The following is a 20,073-nucleotide window of genomic DNA, read 5'->3' as shown; positions in this document are numbered from 1 at the left end:
AGAGACATTGTAAAATCATTGTGCGGCAAATATGTACCTGCCCTTAAATCTGAAATTCTGGAGAAAGATGTGAGTACAGATAGGGTCGTGCATGCAACTGCACAGGGACGTACCTTCAGGAGGAGGGGTGTTTGTGGTGCTACAGCTCCCTAATAAATGCATTTTCTGGTAAATAGTTGGGTACAGATGCTTTAAGTCTGGTATGGTGAGGTGTCGGTCGGATTTCACCAGGAATGTTTGCATACATGCAGACAAACAATACACTGTCTCCCTCTCTGTTTTAAAAGTCTTCATAAATGTTGGTTATTTTACAAAATATTGTGTTTTCTCTCCCTTAGTACCGCTACCCATCCTCATTTGTCTCCCTTTCCACTGCCACTTTAGCCCCTCTCATGCACCCTGCTTGTTGTATAATGTATTATAACATTAAATGCCAGCGCAATTGTTGGGAAATCTGAAGCTCACACCCCCAATCTTACTGACCAAACTACACCTCTGTGACTGAAAACCCGTGCCCCCTGTGCTTCAGCAGCATGCTGTCTCACAGCTTCAAGGAACTTTAACACCATCGATGCTAGTGTTATTTTCCTCCTGTGCTGAGTTATATTGGATCCCATTGTTCATGACGAGCTCAGCTCGTCATGAGTGTATGGAGGTGTACACCATGACGAGCTGAGCTCGTCATGAGCGTCGAAGGAGATAAACAGCCAGGTTTGAAGGCTTTCACAATTTGAGGTGGTTGTCAATTCTTCTTGCAAGAATTGAGTTTCAGAGGTGCCGCCCTGGACTGAGGAGCTTGCAGCAGTGCAGGACATCCTGAAGGAAGTCATCCTGTGTGAAGTTTATACATTTGTGGGTGGGGGGGTGTGAACTAGACCTGAAGGCATCAGAGCGCTTTACATGAGCACCAGTTGTGTTACAGACGAACACATTAATTGTTAGGTCTCGCTAAACCAATGCGTAAGCATTGTTCGGCGAGATTATAGTAAGGCTTCCGAAAAGTCTCCCCAAACTGCGGATTCAATTCAGTTCATGTGAGCCAGGCGCGTGCGCATCGCCAGCCACATCCCACACCATGCCTCGGCATCAGACTTGAAAGGAAGCCGCTCCCCCGCCCCACTCCGCGCAATGCCAGAGCTAGTTTTTCTCGCTTTTTTTTTGGTGTTCTTTGCGGCCCATGCTTCATTCCACCTACCACTTTACACCGACTTGTTCACTTTCCTCCCATTTCTATCTCCTTCTCTCAGTCTCCTCCTTCATGTATTCCTCTGTCAATCTCCCTGTCTCCCATTCTTCATCTTCGATGCATCTCTTATTTTCTTACATGCTTTGGTGTACTTTCTCCTTTCTTCCCCTTCCTCCATATTTTCTACAACTTCATCACCTGTATTCTCATATCTTCTTTATTACTGCCTTCCGTATTTGATTTCCTCTTCTTCATTCCACCTTCCTTGTTCTCGCTCCGGTTTTCTCTTTCTTACCTCATTCCTCGTTCTTTCCAACATTGCCCCATCCTCTTCAGTCTCTTTCTCTGTCCGTCTGCCTTTCTCCATCTCTACTTCTGCTCATTATTTCTTCTGTCCCCAATGTGCAGCTTCCAGTCTTTATTCCTTCCATTCTCTTCGTTCTATCCTGTTGATCTTTCCCCTCTACTCCTTCCACCCTGCATGCCCGCCTCTACTGCTTCCTTCGTTTTCGCGCTTTACTTCCGTAGTCTTTATTCTGTCAATCCACTTCTGTTCTCCTCCCTCATAACCCCCTCCTTCGTTTATCCCTGTCTTCGCCCCTCTTCCTTCTTCCTTATCATATTATTTTCTTCCTCCTCTCCTTTCCTCCCTCGTCTTCCCCGCTCTTTCTTGCTTCCTTGGTTCCTCCGTTCCTGTGTGTCCAGCCCCCTCTCCCTGGCACCTCTGACCTTTCCTGCTGCTTCCGGACCACCCTGACATTCGGGAGCTGGTGCCTGTGGGTGCAGAGTCTGGCTCGGCGTGATTTATGCCATTGGTATAACAGCAGACACACTGCAGTCCATCACTGCAGTCCCCCCTGATTAAAATTCAGCTCCGGCCCCGACTGCAGCACTCCACAAATGGAATATTCTACATAATTTCCGAAAATGCTTGTTTTTCTTGTTTAAAAAGTGACCTTGTGTGATGTAAGTAGTGTTCATTTAAAGCGCTGCAATACCTTCAGATAGAGTTCGCGCTAAATAAAAGTGCAGAAAAAACACAAGACAAATCGAACGCTTTAAAGCAAGAAAGGAACACCTCGGTGGGTGAATCACCCAGCTGGTGTCACAAGGCCCCCATAGGCAGAGCGGATGTTTCTTGCCATTCCCACCTCTGCTGATTATCTAGAGGCTACCAGGCCTTACAGTGACACCTCGTCACCCAGAATACCCTCGGCACCCTCTCCAATCTCACACCTCAGCAAAGAGCCTTTGATCAGCATTAAACAGGCGAGTGCTCCCCCCTGGGGCGCTACCTCCGGGCATAAAACACCACCTTGAGTGTACCCGTTCTTTGAGGTAGACAGTACCATATAGGAGAGGTGCAAAATAAGTGTATAATCTTGTTGTAAGCCTTTATTACTGCAGGACATAATCAGGGTTTCTTTGCTACAACAGCTTGAATTATATACAACACTACATTGGGCGCTAAAAACTGGAAAAATTCACATTGGAATGTTTAGAACTCCAACTGCTCAAAATTACTCAAAACGTAACCATGAACAAATCAATTTACACTGGAAGAATACTGAAGCATTTGCTGTGCGTAATATACTAAAAAAACAAAACATAAAACCGGTTTGCCCATAGGCAATTAAAACAGAAGTGGAATGCATGCAGGGTGAACGAACTGCTCAACTTTGCGGAAAATTGTTCTTTAAGTCCACCAATGCAGTGTGCTAAAGTGTTTGGTCTTTCAGGGCAGTTTCTCAACTAGTTTTCATCAGTGGTGGTTAAGTCCCCAGAGTAATCATTTGGGTCAGCAGCATCATCCGCATCTGCACTTTCTGCCTCCACATTATCTGCTCCTCATTTTCATCGTTTTCACCATCAATGTCCTCCTTTTCGTTTTGCTCATTGTCTTCATCATTCGCATCAGTTGTTTCCTCAACTACCGATTCTCCTGTTTGTTCAACGATTTCAAAGGGATTCTCACCCTAAAAGTAAACACAAGTTTTAAACCATCTTTAGCAGAATTTTGCAGAACAAATGCACACTAACTATTACAAAAGTAACAGCAAAAGTCTTGTGTACAGTGCAAGTAAAGAACTCAGATTTCATATCACAAAAAAGCAGAAAGAATGTATTATTAGAAAAGGCATCTTACAACGGGGAGAACATATGCAGGACTTCTAAATTTTAGAGTATGTCCAGACAGGCCATAGGATGGAAAAATCCATGCCAGGTCTATGAACGCCCATGAGCTCCGAGGAGTCCTTGTACAGAGGGGGCGATGACTGGAATATTGAGGGTGGGCATCACATTTCCAAGAAATTAATTTCCTGCGAAACTACAATTTTTTTGGTGAAACTCAGTACGGAAGAAGTGTTATTTGCAAAGCTGAGTTAGGAGTAAACAGATCTGAACATTCAATATGCAGTGTGAGCCCTGGAGGCAGGAAGGGTGGAAGTGCATCCACAGCATTACAGGCTGCAAGCTAATTGTTGATGGTAATTAACTTATCAGTTTGCAGCATGTGTACCTGTTTGATTTAATTAATGATTTTATTTAATTTGTATAGCTCTTGAATCACCCCCAGGGGGGTATCTCAGCGCTTGGAAGCACAGCATAGGTCATGGGTACTCACAAACGTTCTCTCAGGGGCCAAATTTACACTGTGGTTTGTGTCAGAGGGCCGCACCAGTGGGGGCGGGGTCAGTGGGGGAGGTGGCAGGGCTAGAGCAACAAAAAAAAACAACTGACCATGAGGTTGATCACTGGTCTCTGCAGCGGACACCTTCGTCCACTCAGCCACCAGACCCGGGATACACACATCTCTTGCTCTCTCTTTGTCTCCCTCCCTCACTCTCCCTACCTCTCCCATACTCTGTTCCCCTCCCTCTGTCTTCCTCCCCCTGTCTCCCTTTCCCTCTCTCACTCCCTCCCCCCTTTCCCTCTCACTCTGTCTCCCTTTCCCTCTCTCACTCCCTCACTCTGTCTCCCTTTCCCTCACTCACTTTCCCTCCCTTCCTTTCCCTCTCACTGTCTCCCTTTCCCCCTGTCACTCCCTCACTCTGTCACTCCTTTTCCCTCCTTTCCCTCTCACTCCCTCACTGTCTCCCTTTCCCACTCTCACTCCCTCACTCTGTCAGGGCAGTTTTCAGGAGTCTTCCGAATTTAAGATGGTCCAGACACTGTCTTAGGGCCAGCTGTAGTTGATTCCAGATGAAGGGTGCGAGAAGGACTTGCCTCCGGGTCTAGCCTTTTTTATGTTGGGGCTTTTGAGGAGCGATTGGGAGCTGGCGCGCAGAGTCCGAGCCGGGTAATAGCGGCGAAGTTTCTCTACTACATCGGGAGGGCCATTGCTCCAGATAGCTTTGTGTGTGAGACAGCAGATCTAGAATTTCACGCGCTGTCGTATGGGCAGCCAGTGTAGCTGATGAGGGAGGGGAGAGGAAGCTGATCTGGGGGGAGCATTCAGAACCGTGCAGGCGGCTGTGTTTGGTATCATTTGCAATTGGTTTAAGGAGGACTCATTTGCTGCAATCAATAGGGCGTTGCAATAGTCCAGCTTGCTTGGTATCAGGGCCTGTGTTAGAGTTTTCCTTGTTGTGTCGGGGACATAAGTAAAAGCTTTCCTTAGTAAGCCATGGGTGTGGAAGCAGGATCAGACTGTGTGAGTAACGTGTTTCTTCATGTTTAGGGACTGTTGAAGGTGAACACAGAGGTTTTTGACTGTGGTTGCCGGGGTCGGGGGTGTGCCTAGTTCTGGGGGCCACCAGGAAGGTGACCAGAGGAGGGGGCATCTCCAAAGAGCAGAACCTCAGTTTTTGCAGCGTTCAGCTGGAGGAAATTGCTTTCCATCCAGTGAGATTTCCAGCATTCCTAAAGAGAAGGTAGATTGGGCAGATTGAGAAGTTTTATTGAAAGAGAAGGTAAGCTGTTGATGCTTTTATGCCTGTGGCTGAAGGGTTACCCATGTGTGGTGTGAAATTCGCTTTTAAGTAGAACTGCAGAATGGCCATATTTCTGGTTGAATACAAGACTGCAACAGAAATATACTTACTAGAAATACCAATAAAGAATTTGCTGGATTACATTTATATTTAAAGCAGACATCTCCAACGGATAGCTCTGAATCTACTGGCAGCTCACCAATACCCTGGAAGATTGGGGGTTTGACAGTGTGAAAACACGAGTCAGGATACAGGTATCCTGAACCTATAGGACACATGGAGGGACCCCCTCATGGGCAATTGCTTTTTTTTAAAAACCTATTAAAATTTTAAGTGCTGACTTTTCTATGGTTGTGTGGGTAAAAATGAAACTAACGCCCCTGGAACCGTTGGCATTTTCAGTGGGTTGTAAAACTTTAATTGTGACAGACATCTGAGTAGTCAGAACAATAATTCTGGAAGGCATGGTCACTCACCATTGTGGTAACTCTCATAGAAAAAGTTGGACTGCCGATTTAACTGGCCAAGCAATTATTCAACTTGAGTCAATAGGTTCTATGTCTTCAGATATGGCTCCTAAAAATCTTACCGTTGCATACTGTTCGTACCGGGACTTGACTGTTGGGTTGTTTAGGATACTTGTAGCAGTGAGTACGCTCTCCCTTTTTATTTGTTCCTTGTAAGCCTGGAATTTTTTTTAGATAAATAAACGTTAATTTATACACATACTGCTAGTTCAACTACAATAACTTGGTTGGAACCTAGAAGAGAAGGCATTCAATGTGGACAGAAACCCTTTTGAAACTACTCTGCCACCAGGGTGTGCCAGGTAAGCGTTTAAAAAATACCAGGGACTCTTATTAGGGAATGACCCGCAATCTCGCTCCCTCCACAAGCAAGCAATCAAACCCCACCAAGCAGGCCGTGACCTGAAACCCCCAAGGGGAAAAGAGCACAGCCAAGAGACCAGGCGAGCAGATAATGTGCTTTAATGTAAGCTGGGACTCCGATGTCTGTGCTCTTTTCAGGACATGCCCTTTGAAGGACACAGATTGGTCAATGAGAGAGCCCAAGGATTTGGAAAAAAATGAAATAGGGAGAAGAGGCCATCCAATTTCAAAGACATGCCCTTCACATTGACAAAGCCTTTATTTGAGATACCCATAATTAATATTATAACCACCACACTGCCCAATTATTTCAACTATCAAACCAATGCCAAGGTGTTGGCGATGTGAAGGTCTGTAATTGTTAATGACGTGATGGGTTGCACTGACATTCATATAGAGCCACTCTCACACAGACAGAGCCACCCACACACAGAGCCGACAAAAGAAGCTATCCACACAGAGCGCTACACACAGAGCGCTATGCGCCACACACAGACAGAGAGCCACACACAGACAGAGCGCCACACACACACAGACAGACAGAGCGCCACACACACACACACACAGACAGAGCGCCACACACACACACACACAGACAGAGCGCCACACACACACACAGACAGAGCGCCACACACACACAGACAGAGCGCCACACACACAGACAGAGTCACACACACAGACAGAGCCACACACACAGACAGAGCCACACACACAGACAGAGCCACACACACAGACAGAGCCACACACACAGACAGAGCCACACACACAGACAGAGCCACACACACAGACAGATCTTCTCACCTGCACAAAGGAAAGGACAAAAATGCACACAGGCTTCGATCAAACACCTTCCAGATTAACTGCCAAGAATGCAGCAGCACGCACAGCTTCAGACCCAGCACTTACCCACCAAATACACTTCCGCCACAGAAGCAGCACTGGCTGGTGAGACTAGCCAGCCACCAGGGTAAAACCAGACAGAGCAGATGTTCTGAAGAGGCAGCTACCCACAAGACAAGGGCGCCACCAATTTCCAGGACATGGCTCACCAAGACTAACTATTAGTCAGTCAAAGCTCTAGCCTGTAGAATGGGCAATCCAAAAACCACTTGTAACCCAACCATGTCCCCGTCCTCCCTCGCCCCAAAAGAATGTACAGTTAAATGAGATTGATAGGACACTTTGTAAGGCTGAAACAGGGCACATTAACTGTAATATCCAGACGCGGGTAGAAATCTAAGCTCGGAATCAGAAAGGGGGGCCCTGAATACTGCAGGGGGGCTGGGGAGTTCAGCAGTCAATTACTCTCTGCCTTGAAAATAGTACTGTGCCAAAATGGCCTCTTACCCAGAGTGACTAGTACATGTCGCAGCTCAGCGCCCATCACAGAGCCATTGGCTTCTTTGTCGAAGACCCTCAGCCCCTCCACAAAGTCATCGTAGGTACCCTGGTCCTTGTTCTTCGCAATTGTCTGCAGCATGGGCAAGAACTCGTCAAAGCCAAGCTTCTTGGTGTTAAGCTCTGGGAAGGAGAGAAGAGTTCAGAGGAGCAGTCACCGGCTGCAGCAGCGTGCCAGGCTGGAGAGTACACATTAACAGTGACAATGTGATCGTCCAAGTTCCCCAAAAAACCCCAACCACCTCCAGTCAGGTTTTTGTCCCATCCCAGACTGCCAATGAATATTACTGATATGGTCCATCTAGCAACTGTGAACGAGGCAGAGATCTCCAATTCAATGTGTGGCACAGGGCAGGGTCAGAGCTGAGGGCACAGGTGTAAGAGCTGAGGGCACAGGTGTAAGAGCTGAGGGCACAGGGGTAAGAGCTGAGGGCACAGGGGTAAGAGCTGAGGGCACAGGGGTAAGAGCTGAGGGCACAGGGGTAAGAGCTGAGGGCACAGGGGTAAGAGCTGAGGGCACAGGGGTAAGGGGTAAGAGCTGAGGGCAAAGGGCAAAGGGGTAAGAGCTGAGGGCAAAGGGGTAAGAGCTGAGGGTGAAAGGTGAGTAGAAATCTGGCGTGTTGGGAATGAGTAGAGCACAGGATACAGATTGCTTAGTGGGTGTGTGTGTGTATTCAAAGGATAAGAAGTATGTGCGGACTTCTGTGAGCTCCCCATTCCTATCGCAATACATAATGCCTTACATACTAGAGTCACATTTTCTACAGCGTGTTCCTCCTGTCACAAATCAATATTTCAACTATTTATTAAACAATTATTGCTTGAAATAGCCTGGAGGTAGGACAGCAAACGCGCATATATACCTAATTTACGAGACGGTTTCCAGTTTCCCTTTGCTGCTGGGGGGGAAGAGTTGCATCATAAATACCAGAAATCATGTTTCCACAATTTAATCGCCAGTAACTCCTGAAATATTTAACAATGTTAATACCAGATCTGCCACGATTGTCACATTTTATGTAATATCCTAAATCAGATACAAGCAACACGTTGCGTCCAAGTGAAAGAGGCCCATTAGACTCTAATGCAAGCCTAAGGTTTAGTAATAATAGCCAACGAGGATATAGTGAGCACTTCTGACTTGCCCCCTAGGTTCAATGCACCACAGACATAATGAGCCCCTGGGTCTCATCGTAACAGACTGTGCACTCTGAAATACACCTTAAAATGTAGCTCCTTCAGATTCACCCAAGTTAATTTTCAACTGGGGGGTGCTCTGGTCCACGGATGAGTGGCGTATGCTCAGATCCAGGGGTGAGTGGCGGGTGCTCTGGTCCAGGGGTGAGTAGCGGGTGCTCAGATCTAGGGGTGAGTAGGGGTGCTCTGGTCCAGGGGTGAGAGGCAGTTGCTCTGGTTTAGGGGTGAGTGGCGGGTGCTCTGGTCCAGGGGTGAGTAGCGGGTGCTCAGATCTAGGGGTGAGTAGGGGTACTCTGGTCCAGGGGTGAGAGGCAGGTGCTCTGGTCCAGGGGTGAGTGGCGGGTGCTCAGATCTAGGGGTGAGTAGGGGTACTCTGGTCCAGGGGTGAGAGGCAGGTGCTCTGGTCCAGGGGGTGAGTGGCGCGTGCTCTGGTCCAGGGGTAAGTGGTGGGTGTTCTGGTCCAGGGGTGAGTGGCGGGTGCTCTGGTCCAGGGGTGAGTGGCGGGTGCTCTGGTCCAGGGGCGAGTAGCAGGTGCTCAGATCCAGGGGTGAGTGGGGGTGTTCAGATCCAGTGTTTAGTGGCGGGAGGCAGACACGGTGTAGTTGTGAGTGATTCCTGCAGAGGTCCTGTGGTGATGGCAATGTCCAGTGTAGGGGTGAATGACTGGTGCCGAGGACCAGTGTGGGGGTGAATAACATGCGCGGGGGTGCATAACGTGTGCGGGGGTGCATAACGTGTGCGGGGGTGAATGAGGGGTGCTCGGGTCCAGTGTGAGTGACGGGTGCCGTTATCCAGTGTGAGTGACGGGTGTGGAGGTCCAGTGCAGGGTGAGAGATTCAGGTTCATCCCAGCCACTCGTTCGTCTAAACCTCGCTCTCATCCAGCACCGACTCCGCTTCTCACCCGCCCAGTATTACAAAATAATCCAGCGCCCACCTGTTCGTGAGCCGAAGGGGTGGCAGCGAGGGGGTGAGCTCTCCGTCCGCCATATCCCGGCTCAGGACGCCTCCGACAGACAAACACTCACTGAGTAATTACAACACCTGGCTGCTGCGCTCCATCACAACAAACTTCGCCCAACCGGAAGTTGCATTCTGAAGGAATCAGAGCTCGGAGCCGGCCCGGCCGGGTCTGGCTCCTCTGGAATGCGGCTCCACCGGCGTAGCCTCGGCCCAGGCCTCGGGGGGATGGATGCGGGCGGGCCACGGGCGCCTGCTCTGGGCACCAGGTTCAGGCAGAAAAGGGAATGGCTGGTTCCGTCTGAACTCAACAGGAGGCAGTTCAGAGAGCAGCCGCTGGGCGGCGTGCCTGGCGTTTACAAGAGAGCGCCAACCTGCCAACCACTCCCAAAAGACAATGAGGCATTGCCCTGGCTGCCGTAGCCTGCCAGGGAGAAGAGCGCAGAAGAGCATGGCAGGCAGGGGGTGCACAATAATAGAGTGAAAGCCACAGACGTATGCCAGCTGCACCCTGGCCATCAGACCCCATCTCTGCCCGCCAGCGACATAATCTTCGAACGTCGCCCTCTGGTAGCAGCGCACACACCCGGTCTACCCAGCCCGTCATCATCCCAGGCTGTGCGCCTCACCCATCGGTGCCATAGATAGAGGTAGGGCGATAGATAGAGGGAGGGAGGGCGATAGATAGATAGAGGGCGATAGATAGAAGGAGGGCAATAACAGACAGATGTCCCTTCCAATGGCTAGCCTCCATTTACGGAGCTAGCCAATGGAAGAGCAGGCGGGACAAAGCACCCATACTGCTAAACAAAAGGTTTCGCCTGCGCGAACGCTGCTGCGCAGCAGATCGCCAGGCGAAACCTAAAAAACAGAAGCTGTCTATCTAGAAACATACCTTTTTTTGACCGCATTGCCATTTGATCCAGGTTTTCTCAATTTAGGTTTTTTGCCGACAAACGCCCCTCCAATGGGTTTATTAAGCGATTGCATCATCTTTCTTTTCATCCACCTTCCAGCAGGCCCACCAAATACTAGACTTTTCTGGTAGTCGACAACAATTCCAGGTCTCTGCATACCGCCATAATCCTGCAAATTGATAACATAAAATTAGCAGAGAGTATGCAGATAAGGCAAGTTACATGGTGTGCAAAAATGTGTTAACAGTTTTATAATAATGGCAGGCATAATCCAAGAACCAATGTTGGGTGGTCAAGGAATTCGTAGGCTAAGCAGCAGTTGTTGCCATTCTGGTAGGTGTAGATACTTCTTGGCTACAATTATGAAAACTGCAGTAAGGACACTGCTGTACAGGTTTTCATTTGCATTAGTGAGTTGAGAAATAAAGAAGATAAAATGCTTATAAACATGTGTGTGGTTGGGTCTGGTAGCGCGTGTGGTTTGGTTGTGTGTGGTGTGGTTGTGTGTGAGAGAACAGGGAGTTAGAGAAGGAGGCGGGGTGAAAGAACAGCAGATCAGCACAGTAAAAGAACAGGGAGTTAAAGAAGGAGGTAGGGTGGAAGAGAGCAGCAGATCAGCACGTGAGAAGACAAGAGAACAGGGAGTTAGAGGAGGAGGTAGGGTGGAAGAGAGCAGCAGATCAGCACGTGAGAAGACAAGAGAACAGGGAGTTAGAGAAGGAGGCAGGGTGGAAGAGAGCAGCAGATCAGCACGTGAGAAGAGAAGAGAACAGGGCGATAAATAGAGGGAGGGCGATAGATAGAGGGAGGGAGGGCGATAGATAGAGGGAGGGAGGGCGATAGAGTAAGGGAGGGGCGATAGTGTAAGGGAGGGGCGATAGAGTAAGGGAGGGGCGATAGAGTAAGGGAGGGGCGATAGAGTAAGGGAGGGGCGATAGAGTAAGGGAGGGGCGATAGAGTAAGGGAGGGGCGATAGAGTAAGGGAGGGGCGATAGAGTAAGGGAGGGGCGATAGAGTAAGGGGGGGCGATAGAGTAAGGGAGGGCAATAGAGTAAGGGAGGGCAATAGAGTAAGGGAGGGCAATAGAGTAAGGGAGGGCAATAGAGTAAGGGAGGGCAATAGAGTAAGGGAGGGCAATAGAGTAAGGGAGGGCAATAGAGTAAGGGAGGGCAATAGATAGACAGATAGATAGATAGAGGGAGGGTGATAGATAGAGAGGGAGGGCGATAGATAGATACAGAGGGAGGGCGATAGATAGATAGAGTGAAGGAGGGCGATAGAGGGAGTGTGATAGATAGAGGGAGTGCGATAGATAGAGGGAGTGCGATAGATAGAGAGAGGGAGGGCGATAGATAGAGAGAGGGAGGGCGATAGAGAGAGGGAGGGCGATAGATAGAGAGAGGGAGGGCGATAGATAGAGAGAGGGAGGGCGATAGATAGAGAGAGGGAGTGCGATAGATAGAGGGAGTGCGATAGATAGAGGGAGGGAGGGCGATAGATAGAGAGAGGGAAGGCGATAGATAGAGAGAGGGAAGGCGATAGAGAGAGGGAAGGCGATAGAGAGAGGGAAGGCGATAGAGAGAGGGAAGGCGATCGATAGAGAGAGGGAAGGCGATCGATAGAGAGAGGGAGGGCGATAGAGGGAGTGCGATAGATAGAGGGAGGGCGATAGATAGAGAGAGGGAGGGCGATAGATAGAGAGAGGGAGGGCGATAGATAGAGAGAGGGAGGGCGATAGATAGAGAGAGGGAGGGCGATAGATAGAGAGAGGGAGGGCGATAGAGAGAGGGAGTGCGATAGATAGAGGGAGTGCGATAGATAGAGGGAGGGAGTGCGAGAGATAGAGGGAGGGAGTGCGAGAGATAGAGGGAGGGAAGGCGATAGAGAGAGGGAAGGCGATAGAGAGAGGGAAGGCGATAGATAGAGGGAGTGCGAGAGATAGAGGGAGGGAGTGCGAGAGATAGAGGGAGGGAGTGCGAGAGATAGAGGGAGGGAGTGCGAGAGATAGAGGGAGGGAGTGCGAGAGATAGAGGGAGGGAGTGCGAGAGATAGAGGGAGGGAGTGCGAGAGATAGAGGGAGGGAAGGCGATAGATAGAGGGAGGGCGATAGATAGAGGGAGGGAAGGCGATAGATAGAGGGAGGGAGTGCGATAGATAGAGGGAGTGCGATAGATAGAGGGAGTGCGATAGATAGAGGGAGGGAGGGAGGGCGATAGATAGAGAGAGGGAGGGCGATAGATAGAGAGAGGGAGGGCGATAGATAGAGAGAGGGAGGGCGATAGATAGAGAGAGGGAAGGCGATAGATAGAGAGAGGGAGTGCGATAGATAGAGGGAGGGAGGGAGGGCGATAGATAGAGAGAGGGAGGGCGATAGATAGAGAGAGGGAGTGCGAGAGATTGAGGGAGGGAGTGCGAGAGATAGAGGGAGGGAAGGCGAGAGATAGAGGGAGGGAAGGCGATAGATAGAGGGAGGGAGTGCGAGAGATAGAGGGAGGGAGTGCGAGAGATAGAGGGAGGGAGTGCGAGAGATGGAGGGAGTGCGATAGATAGAGGGAGGGAAGGCGATAGATAGAGGGAGGGCGATAGATAGATAGAGGGAGGGCGATAGATAGAGGGAGGGAAGGCGATAGATAGAGGGAGGGAGTGCGATAGATAGAGGGAGGGCGATAGATAGAGGGAGGGCGATAGATAGAGAGAGGGAGGGCGATAGATAGAGAGAGGGAGGGCGATAGATAGAGAGAGGGAGGGCGATAGATAGAGAGAGGGAGGGCGATAGATAGAGGGAGGGAGGGCGATAGATAGAGGGAGGGCGATAGAAAGAGGGAGGGCGATAGAAAGAGGGAGGGCGATAGATAGAGGGAGGGCGATAGATAGAGGGAGGGCGATAGATAGAGGGAGGGAGTACGAGAGATGATTGAGGGAGTGCGAGAGATAGATTGAGGGAGTGCGAGAGATAGAGGGAGGGAGTGCGAGAGATAGATTGGAGGGCAATAACAGACAGATGTCCCTTTCAATGGCTAGCCTCCATTTATGGAGCTAGCCAATGGAAGAGCAGGCGGGACAAAGCACCCATACTGCTAAACAAAAGTTTTCGCCTGCGCGAACACTGCTATGCAGCGGATCGCCAGGCGAAACCTAAAAAACAGAAGCTGTCTATCTAGAAACATACCTTCTTTGACCGCATTGCCATTTGATCCAGGTTTTCTCAATTTAGGTTTTTTGCCGACAAACGCCCCTCCAATGGGTTTATTAAGCGATTGCATCATCTTTCTTTTCATCCACCTTCCAGCAGGCCCACCAAATACCAGACTTTTCTGGTAGTCGACAACAATTCCAGGTCTCTGAATACCGCCATAATCCTGCAAATTGATAACATAAAATTAGCAGAGAGTATGCAGATAAGGCAAGTTACATGGTGTCCAAAAATGTGTTAACAGTTTTATAATAATGGCAGGCATAATCCAAGAACCAATGTTGGGTGGTCAAGGAATTCGTAGGCTAAGCAGCAGTTGTTGCCATTCTGGTAGGTGTAGATACTTCTTGGCTACAATTATGAAAACTGCAGTAAGGACACTGCTGTACAGGTTTTCATTTGCATTAGTGAGTTGAGAAATAAAGAAGATAAAATGCTTATAAACATGTGTGTGGTTGGGTCTGGTAGCGCGTGTGGTTTGGTTGTGTGTGGTGTGGTTGTGCGTGAGAGAACAGGGAGTTAGAGAAGGAGGCGGGGTGAAAGAACAGCAGATCAGCACAGTAAAAGAACAGGGAGTTAAAGAAGGAGGTAGGGTGGAAGAGAGCAGCAGATCAGCACGTGAGAAGACAAGAGAACAGGGAGTTAGAGGAGGAGGTAGGGTGGAAGAGAGCAGCAGATCAGCACGTGAGAAGACAAGAGAACAGGGAGTTAGAGAAGGAGGCAGGGTGGAAGAGAGCAGCAGATCAGCACGTGAGAAGAGAAGAGAACAGGGCGATAAATAGAGGGAGGGCGATAGATAGAGGGAGGGAGGGCGATAGAGTAAGGGAGGGGCGATAGAGTAAGGGAGGGGCGATAGAGTAAGGGAGGTGCGATAGAGTAAGGGAGGGGCGATAGAGTAAGGGAGGGGCGATAGAGTAAGGGAGGGCAATAGAGTAAGGGAGGGCAATAGAGTAAGGGAGGGCAATAGAGTAAGGGAGGGCAATAGAGTAAGGGAGGGCAATAGAGTAAGGGAGGGCAATAGAGTAAGGGAGGGCAATAGAGTAAGGGAGGGCAATAGAGTAAGGGAGGGCAATAGAGTAAGGGAGGGCAATAGAGTAAGGGAGGGCAATAGATAGACAGATAGATAGATAGAGGGAGGGTGATAGATAGAGAGGGAGGGCGATAGATAGATACAGAGGGAGGGCGATAGATAGATAGAGTGAAGGAGGGCGATAGAGGGAGTGTGATAGATAGAGGGAGTGCGATAGATAGAGGGAGTGCGATAGATAGAGAGAGGGAGGGCGATAGATAGAGAGAGGGAGGGCGATAGAGAGAGGGAGGGAGGGCGATAGATAGAGAGAGGGAGGGCGATAGATAGAGAGAGGGAGGGCGATAGATAGAGAGAGGGAGTGCGATAGATAGAGGGAGTGCGATAGATAGAGGGAGGGAGGGCGATAGATAGAGAGAGGGAAGGCGATAGATAGAGAGAGGGAAGGCGATAGAGAGAGGGAAGGCGATAGAGAGAGGGAAGGCGATCGATAGAGAGAGGGAAGGCGATCGATAGAGAGAGGGAGGGCGATAGAGGGAGTGCGATAGATAGAGGGAGGGCGATAGATAGAGAGAGGGAGGGCGATAGATAGAGAGAGGGAGGGCGATAGATAGAGAGAGGGAGGGCGATAGATAGAGAGAGGGAGGGCGATAGAGAGAGGGAGTGCGATAGATAGAGGGAGTGCGATAGATAGAGGGAGGGAGGGAGGGCGATCGATAGAGAGAGGGAGGGCGATAGATAGAGAGAGGGAGGGCGATAGATAGAGAGAGGGAGTGCGAGAGATTGAGGGAGGGAGTGCGAGAGATAGAGGGAGGGAGTGCGAGAGATAGAGGGAGGGAAGGCGATAGAGGGAGGGAAGGCGATAGAGAGAGGGAAGGCGATAGATAGAGAGAGGGAGTGCGAGAGATAGAGGGAGGGAGTGCGAGAGATAGAGGGAGGGAGTGCGAGAGATAGAGGGAAGAAGGCGATAGATAGAGGGAGGGCGATAGATAGAGGGAGGGAAGGCGATAGATAGAGGGAGGGAGGGCGATAGATAGAGGGAGGGAGTGCGATAGATAGAGGGAGTGCGATAGATAGAGGGAGTGCGATAGATAGAGGGAGGGAGGGCGATAGATAGAGAGAGGGAGGGCGATAGATAGAGAGAGGGAGGGCGATAGATAGAGGGAGGGAGTGCGATAGATAGAGGGAGTGCGATAGATAGAGGGAGTGCGATAGATAGAGGGAGGGAGGGCGATAGATAGAGAGAGGGAGGGCGATAGATAGAGAGAGGGAGGGCGATAGATAGAGAGAAGGAGTGCGAGAGATTGAGGGAGGGAGTGCGAGAGATAGAGGGAGGGAGTGCGAGAGATAGAGGGAGGGAGTGCGAGAGATAGAGGGAGGGAGTGCGAGAGATAGAGGGAGGGAAGGCGAGAGATAGAGGGAGGGAAGGCGATAGATAGAGGGAAGGCGATAGATAGAGGGAGGGCGATAGATAGAGGGAGGGCGATAGATAGAGGGAGGGAAGGCGATAGATAGAGGGAGGGAGGGAGTGCGGGAGTGCGATAGATAGAGGGAGTGCGATAGATAGAGGGAGGGAGGGAGGGCGATAGATAGAGAGAGGGAAGGCGATAGATAGAGAGAGGGAAGGCGATAGATAGAGAGAGGGAGGGCGATAGAGGGAGGGAAGGCGATAGATAGAGAGAGGGAAGGCGATAGATAGAGAGAGGGAAGGCGATAGAGAGAGGGAAGGCAATAGATAGAGAGAGGGAAGGCGATAGATAGAGAGAGGGAAGGCGATAGAGAGAGAGAGGGAAGGCGATAGAGAGAGGGAAGGCGATAGATAGAGAGAGGGAAGGCGATAGAGAGAGGGAAGGCGATAGAGAGAGGGAAGGCGATAGAGAGAGGGAAGGCGATAGAGAGAGGGAGGGCGATAGAGAGAGGGAGGGCGATAGAGAGAGGGAGAGCGATAGATAGAGAGAGGGAGGGCGATAGATAGAGAGAGGGAGGGCGATAGATAGAGAGAGGGAGGGCGATAGATAGAGAGAGGGAGGGCGATAGATAGAGAGAGGGAGGGCGATAGATAGAGAGAGGGAGGGCGATAGATAGAGAGAGGGAGTGCGATAGATAGAGGGAGTGCGATAGATAGAGGGAGGGAGGGAGGGCGATAGATAGAGGGAGGGAGGGAGGGCGATAGATAGAGAGAGGGAGGGCGATAGATAGAGAGAGGGAGGGCGATAGATAGAGAGAGGGAGGGCGATAGATAGAGAGAGGGAGGGCGATAGATAGAGAGAGGGAGGGCGATAGATAGAGAGAGGGAGGGCGATAGATAGAGGGAGTGCGATAGATAGAGGGAGGGAGGGAGGGCGATAGATAGAGAGAGGGAAGGCGATAGATAGAGAGAGGGAAGGCGATAGATAGAGAGAGGGAAGGCGATCGAGAGAGAGAGGGAAGGCGATCGAGAGAGAGAGGGAAGGCGATCGAGAGAGAGAGGGAAGGCGATAGAGAGAGGGAAGGCGATAGAGAGAGGGAAGGCGATCGAGAGAGAGAGGGAAGGCGATCGAGAGAGAGAGGGAGGGCGATAGAGGGAGTGCGATAGATAGAGGGAGGGCGATAGATAGAGAGAGGGAGGGCGATAGATAGAGAGAGGGAGGGCGATAGATAGAGAGAGGGAGTGCGATAGATAGAGAGAGGGAGGGCGATAGATAGAGAGAGGGAGGGCGATAGAGAGAGGGAGTGCGATAGATAGAGGGAGTGCGATAGATAGAGGGAGGGAGGGAGGGCGATAGATAGAGAGAGGGAGGGCGATAGATAGAGAGAGGGAGGGCGATAGATAGAGAGAGGAAGGGCGAGAGATTGAGGGAGGGAGTGCGAGAGATAGAGGGAGGGAGTGCGAGAGATAGAGGGAGGGAAGGCGATAGAGAGAGGGAAGGCGATAGATAGAGAGAGGGAGTGCGAGAGATAGAGGGAGGGAGTGCGAGAGATAGAGGGAGGGAGTGCGAGAGATAGAGGGAGGGAGTGCGAGAGATAGAGGGAAGAAGGCGATAGATAGAGGGAGGGCGATAGATAGAGGGAGGGAAGGCGATAGATAGAGGGAGGGAGTGCGATAGATAGAGGGAGGGAGTGCGATAGATAGAGGGAGTGCGATAGATAGAGGGAGTGCGATAGATAGAGGGAGGGAGGGCGATAGATAGAGAGAGGGAGGGCGATAGATAGAGAGAGGGAGTGCGAGAGATAGAGGGAGGGAGTGCGAGAGATAGAGGGAGGGAGTGCGAGAGATAGAGGGAGGGAGTGCGAGAGATAGAGGGAGGGAAGGCGAGAGATAGAGGGAGGGAAGGCGAGAGATAGAGGGAGGGAAGGCGATAGATAGAGGGAAGGCGATAGATAGAGGGAGGGCGATAGATAGAGGGAGGGAAGGCGATAGATAGAGGGAGGGAGGGAGTGCGATAGATAGAGGGAGTGCGATAGATAGAGGGAGTGCGATAGATAGAGAGAGGGAGGGCGATAGATAGAGAGAGGGAGGGCGATAGAGAGAGGGAGGGCGATAGATAGAGAGAGGGAGGGCGATAGATAGAGAGAGGGCGGGCGATAGATAGAGAGAGGGAGGGCGATAGATAGAGAGAGGGAGGGCGATAGATAGAGGGAGTGCGATAGATAGAGGGAGTGCGATAGATAGAGGGAGGGAGGGAGGGCGATAGATAGAGAGAGGGAAGGCGATAGATAGAGAGAGGGAAGGCGATAGAGAGAGGGAAGGCGATCGATAGAGAGAGGGAAGGCGATCGATAGAGAGAGGGAGGGCGATCGATAGAGAGAGGGAGGGCGATAGAGGGAGTGCGATAGATAGAGGGAGGGCGATAGATAGAGAGAGGGAGGGCGATAGATAGAGAGAGGGAGGGCGATAGATAGAGAGAGGGAGGGCGATAGATAGAGAGAGGGAGGGCGATAGAGAGAGGGAGTGCGATAGATAGAGGGAGGGAGGGAGGGCGATCGATAGAGAGAGGGAGGGCGATAGATAGAGAGAGGGAGGGCGATAGATAGAGAGGGAGTGCGAGAGATAGAGGGAGGGAGTGCGAGAGATAGAGGGAGGGAAGGCGATAGAGAGAGGGAAGGCGATAGATAGAGAGAGGGAGTGCGAGAGATAGAGGGAGGGAGTGCGAGAGATAGAGGGAGGGAGTGCGAGAGATAGAGGGAAGAAGGCGATAGATAGAGGGAAGAAGGCGATAGATAGAGGGAGGGCGATAGATAGAGGGAGGGAAGGCGATAGATAGAGGGAGGGAGGGCGATAGATAGAGGGAGGGAGTGCGATAGATAGAGGGAGTGCGATAGATAGAGGGAGTGCGAGAGATAGAGGGAGGGAGTGCGAGAGATAGAGGGAGGGAAGGCGAGAGATAGAGGGAGGGAAGGCGATAGATAGAGGGAAGGCGATAGATAGAGGGAGGGCGATAGATAGAGGGAGGGAAGGCGATAGATAGAGGGAGGGAGGGAGTGCGATAGATAGAGGGAGTGCGATAGATAGAGGGAGTGCGATAGATAGAGGGAGGGAGGGAGGGCGATAGATAGAGAGAGGGAAGGCGATAGATAGAGAGAGGGAAGGCGATAGATAGAGAGAGGGAGGGCGATAGATAGAGGGAGGGCGATAGATAGAGGGAGGGAAGGCGATAGATAGAGGGAGGGAAGGCGATAGATAGAGAGAGGGAAGGCGATAGATAGAGAGAGGGAAGGCGATAGAGAGAGGGAAGGCGATAGATAGAGGGAAGGCGATAGATAGAGAGAGGGAAGGCGATAGAGAGAGGGAAGGCGATAGAGAGAGGGAAGGCGATAGAGAGAGGGAGGGCGATAGATAGAGGGAGGGAAGGCGATAGATAGAGGGAGGGAGTGCGATAGAGAGAGGGAGTGCGATAGATAGAGGGAGTGCGATAGATAGAGGGAGGGAGGGAGGGCGATAGATAGAGAGAGGGAAGGCGATAGATAGAGAGAGGGAAGGCGATAGATAGAGAGAGGGAGGGCGATAGATAGAGGGAGGGAGGGCGATAGATAGAGGGAGGGAGGGCGATAGATAGAGGGAGGGCGATAGATAGAGGGAGGGCGATAGATAGAGAGAGGGAAGGCGATAGATAGAGAGAGGGAAGGCGATAGATAGAGAGAGGGAAGGCGATAGAGAGAGGGAAGGCGATAGAGAGAGGGAAGGCGATAGAGAGAGGGAAGGCGATAGAGAGAGGGAGGGCGATAGAGGGAGTGCGATAGATAGAGGGAGGGCGATAGATAGAGAGAGGGAGGGCGATAGATAGAGAGAGGGAGGGCGATAGATAGAGAGAGGGAGGGCGATAGATAGAGAGAGGGAGTGCGAGAGATTGAGGGAGGGAGTGCGAGAGATAGAGGGAGGGAGTGCGAGAGA

The 20,073-nt window shown here is 50.9% G+C and overlaps 1 protein-coding gene across 3 annotated transcripts; it reads right to left on the bottom strand.

Annotated features, from left to right (window-relative positions):
- Nucleotides 1-2,555: 2,555 nt before the first annotated feature.
- MYL3 (myosin light chain 3) lies at nucleotides 2,556-14,124 on the bottom strand. 3 transcript variants are annotated; one of them, XM_086941003.1, is made up of 5 exons: nucleotides 13,652-14,119; nucleotides 10,461-10,651; nucleotides 7,359-7,532; nucleotides 5,711-5,806; nucleotides 2,556-3,162 (listed from the first exon to the last, which is right to left on the bottom strand). In XM_086941003.1, exons 2-5 carry the CDS (start codon nucleotides 10,480-10,482, stop codon nucleotides 3,158-3,160), a joined length of 297 nt encoding a protein of 98 aa, XP_086797129.1. In that variant the 5' UTR covers nucleotides 10,483-10,651; nucleotides 13,652-14,119; the 3' UTR covers nucleotides 2,556-3,157. The 3 variants fall into 3 exon arrangements, with proteins under 3 accessions (XP_086797129.1, XP_086797128.1, XP_086797130.1); XM_086941002.1 differs by lacking the exon at nucleotides 10,461-10,651 and having other exon boundaries at nucleotides 13,652-14,124; XM_086941004.1 differs by lacking the exons at nucleotides 5,711-5,806; nucleotides 10,461-10,651 and having other exon boundaries at nucleotides 13,652-14,120.
- Between the last annotated feature and the right edge of the window lie 5,949 nt (nucleotides 14,125-20,073).

The sequence above is a fragment of the Lissotriton vulgaris genome, chromosome 10, assembly GCF_964263255.1.
Source record: "Lissotriton vulgaris chromosome 10, aLisVul1.2, whole genome shotgun sequence".
NCBI lineage: Eukaryota > Metazoa > Chordata > Amphibia > Caudata > Salamandridae > Lissotriton > Lissotriton vulgaris.
Note: the sequence above shows the minus strand (reverse complement) of the source record. Positions and strands in the feature narration are given on the sequence as shown.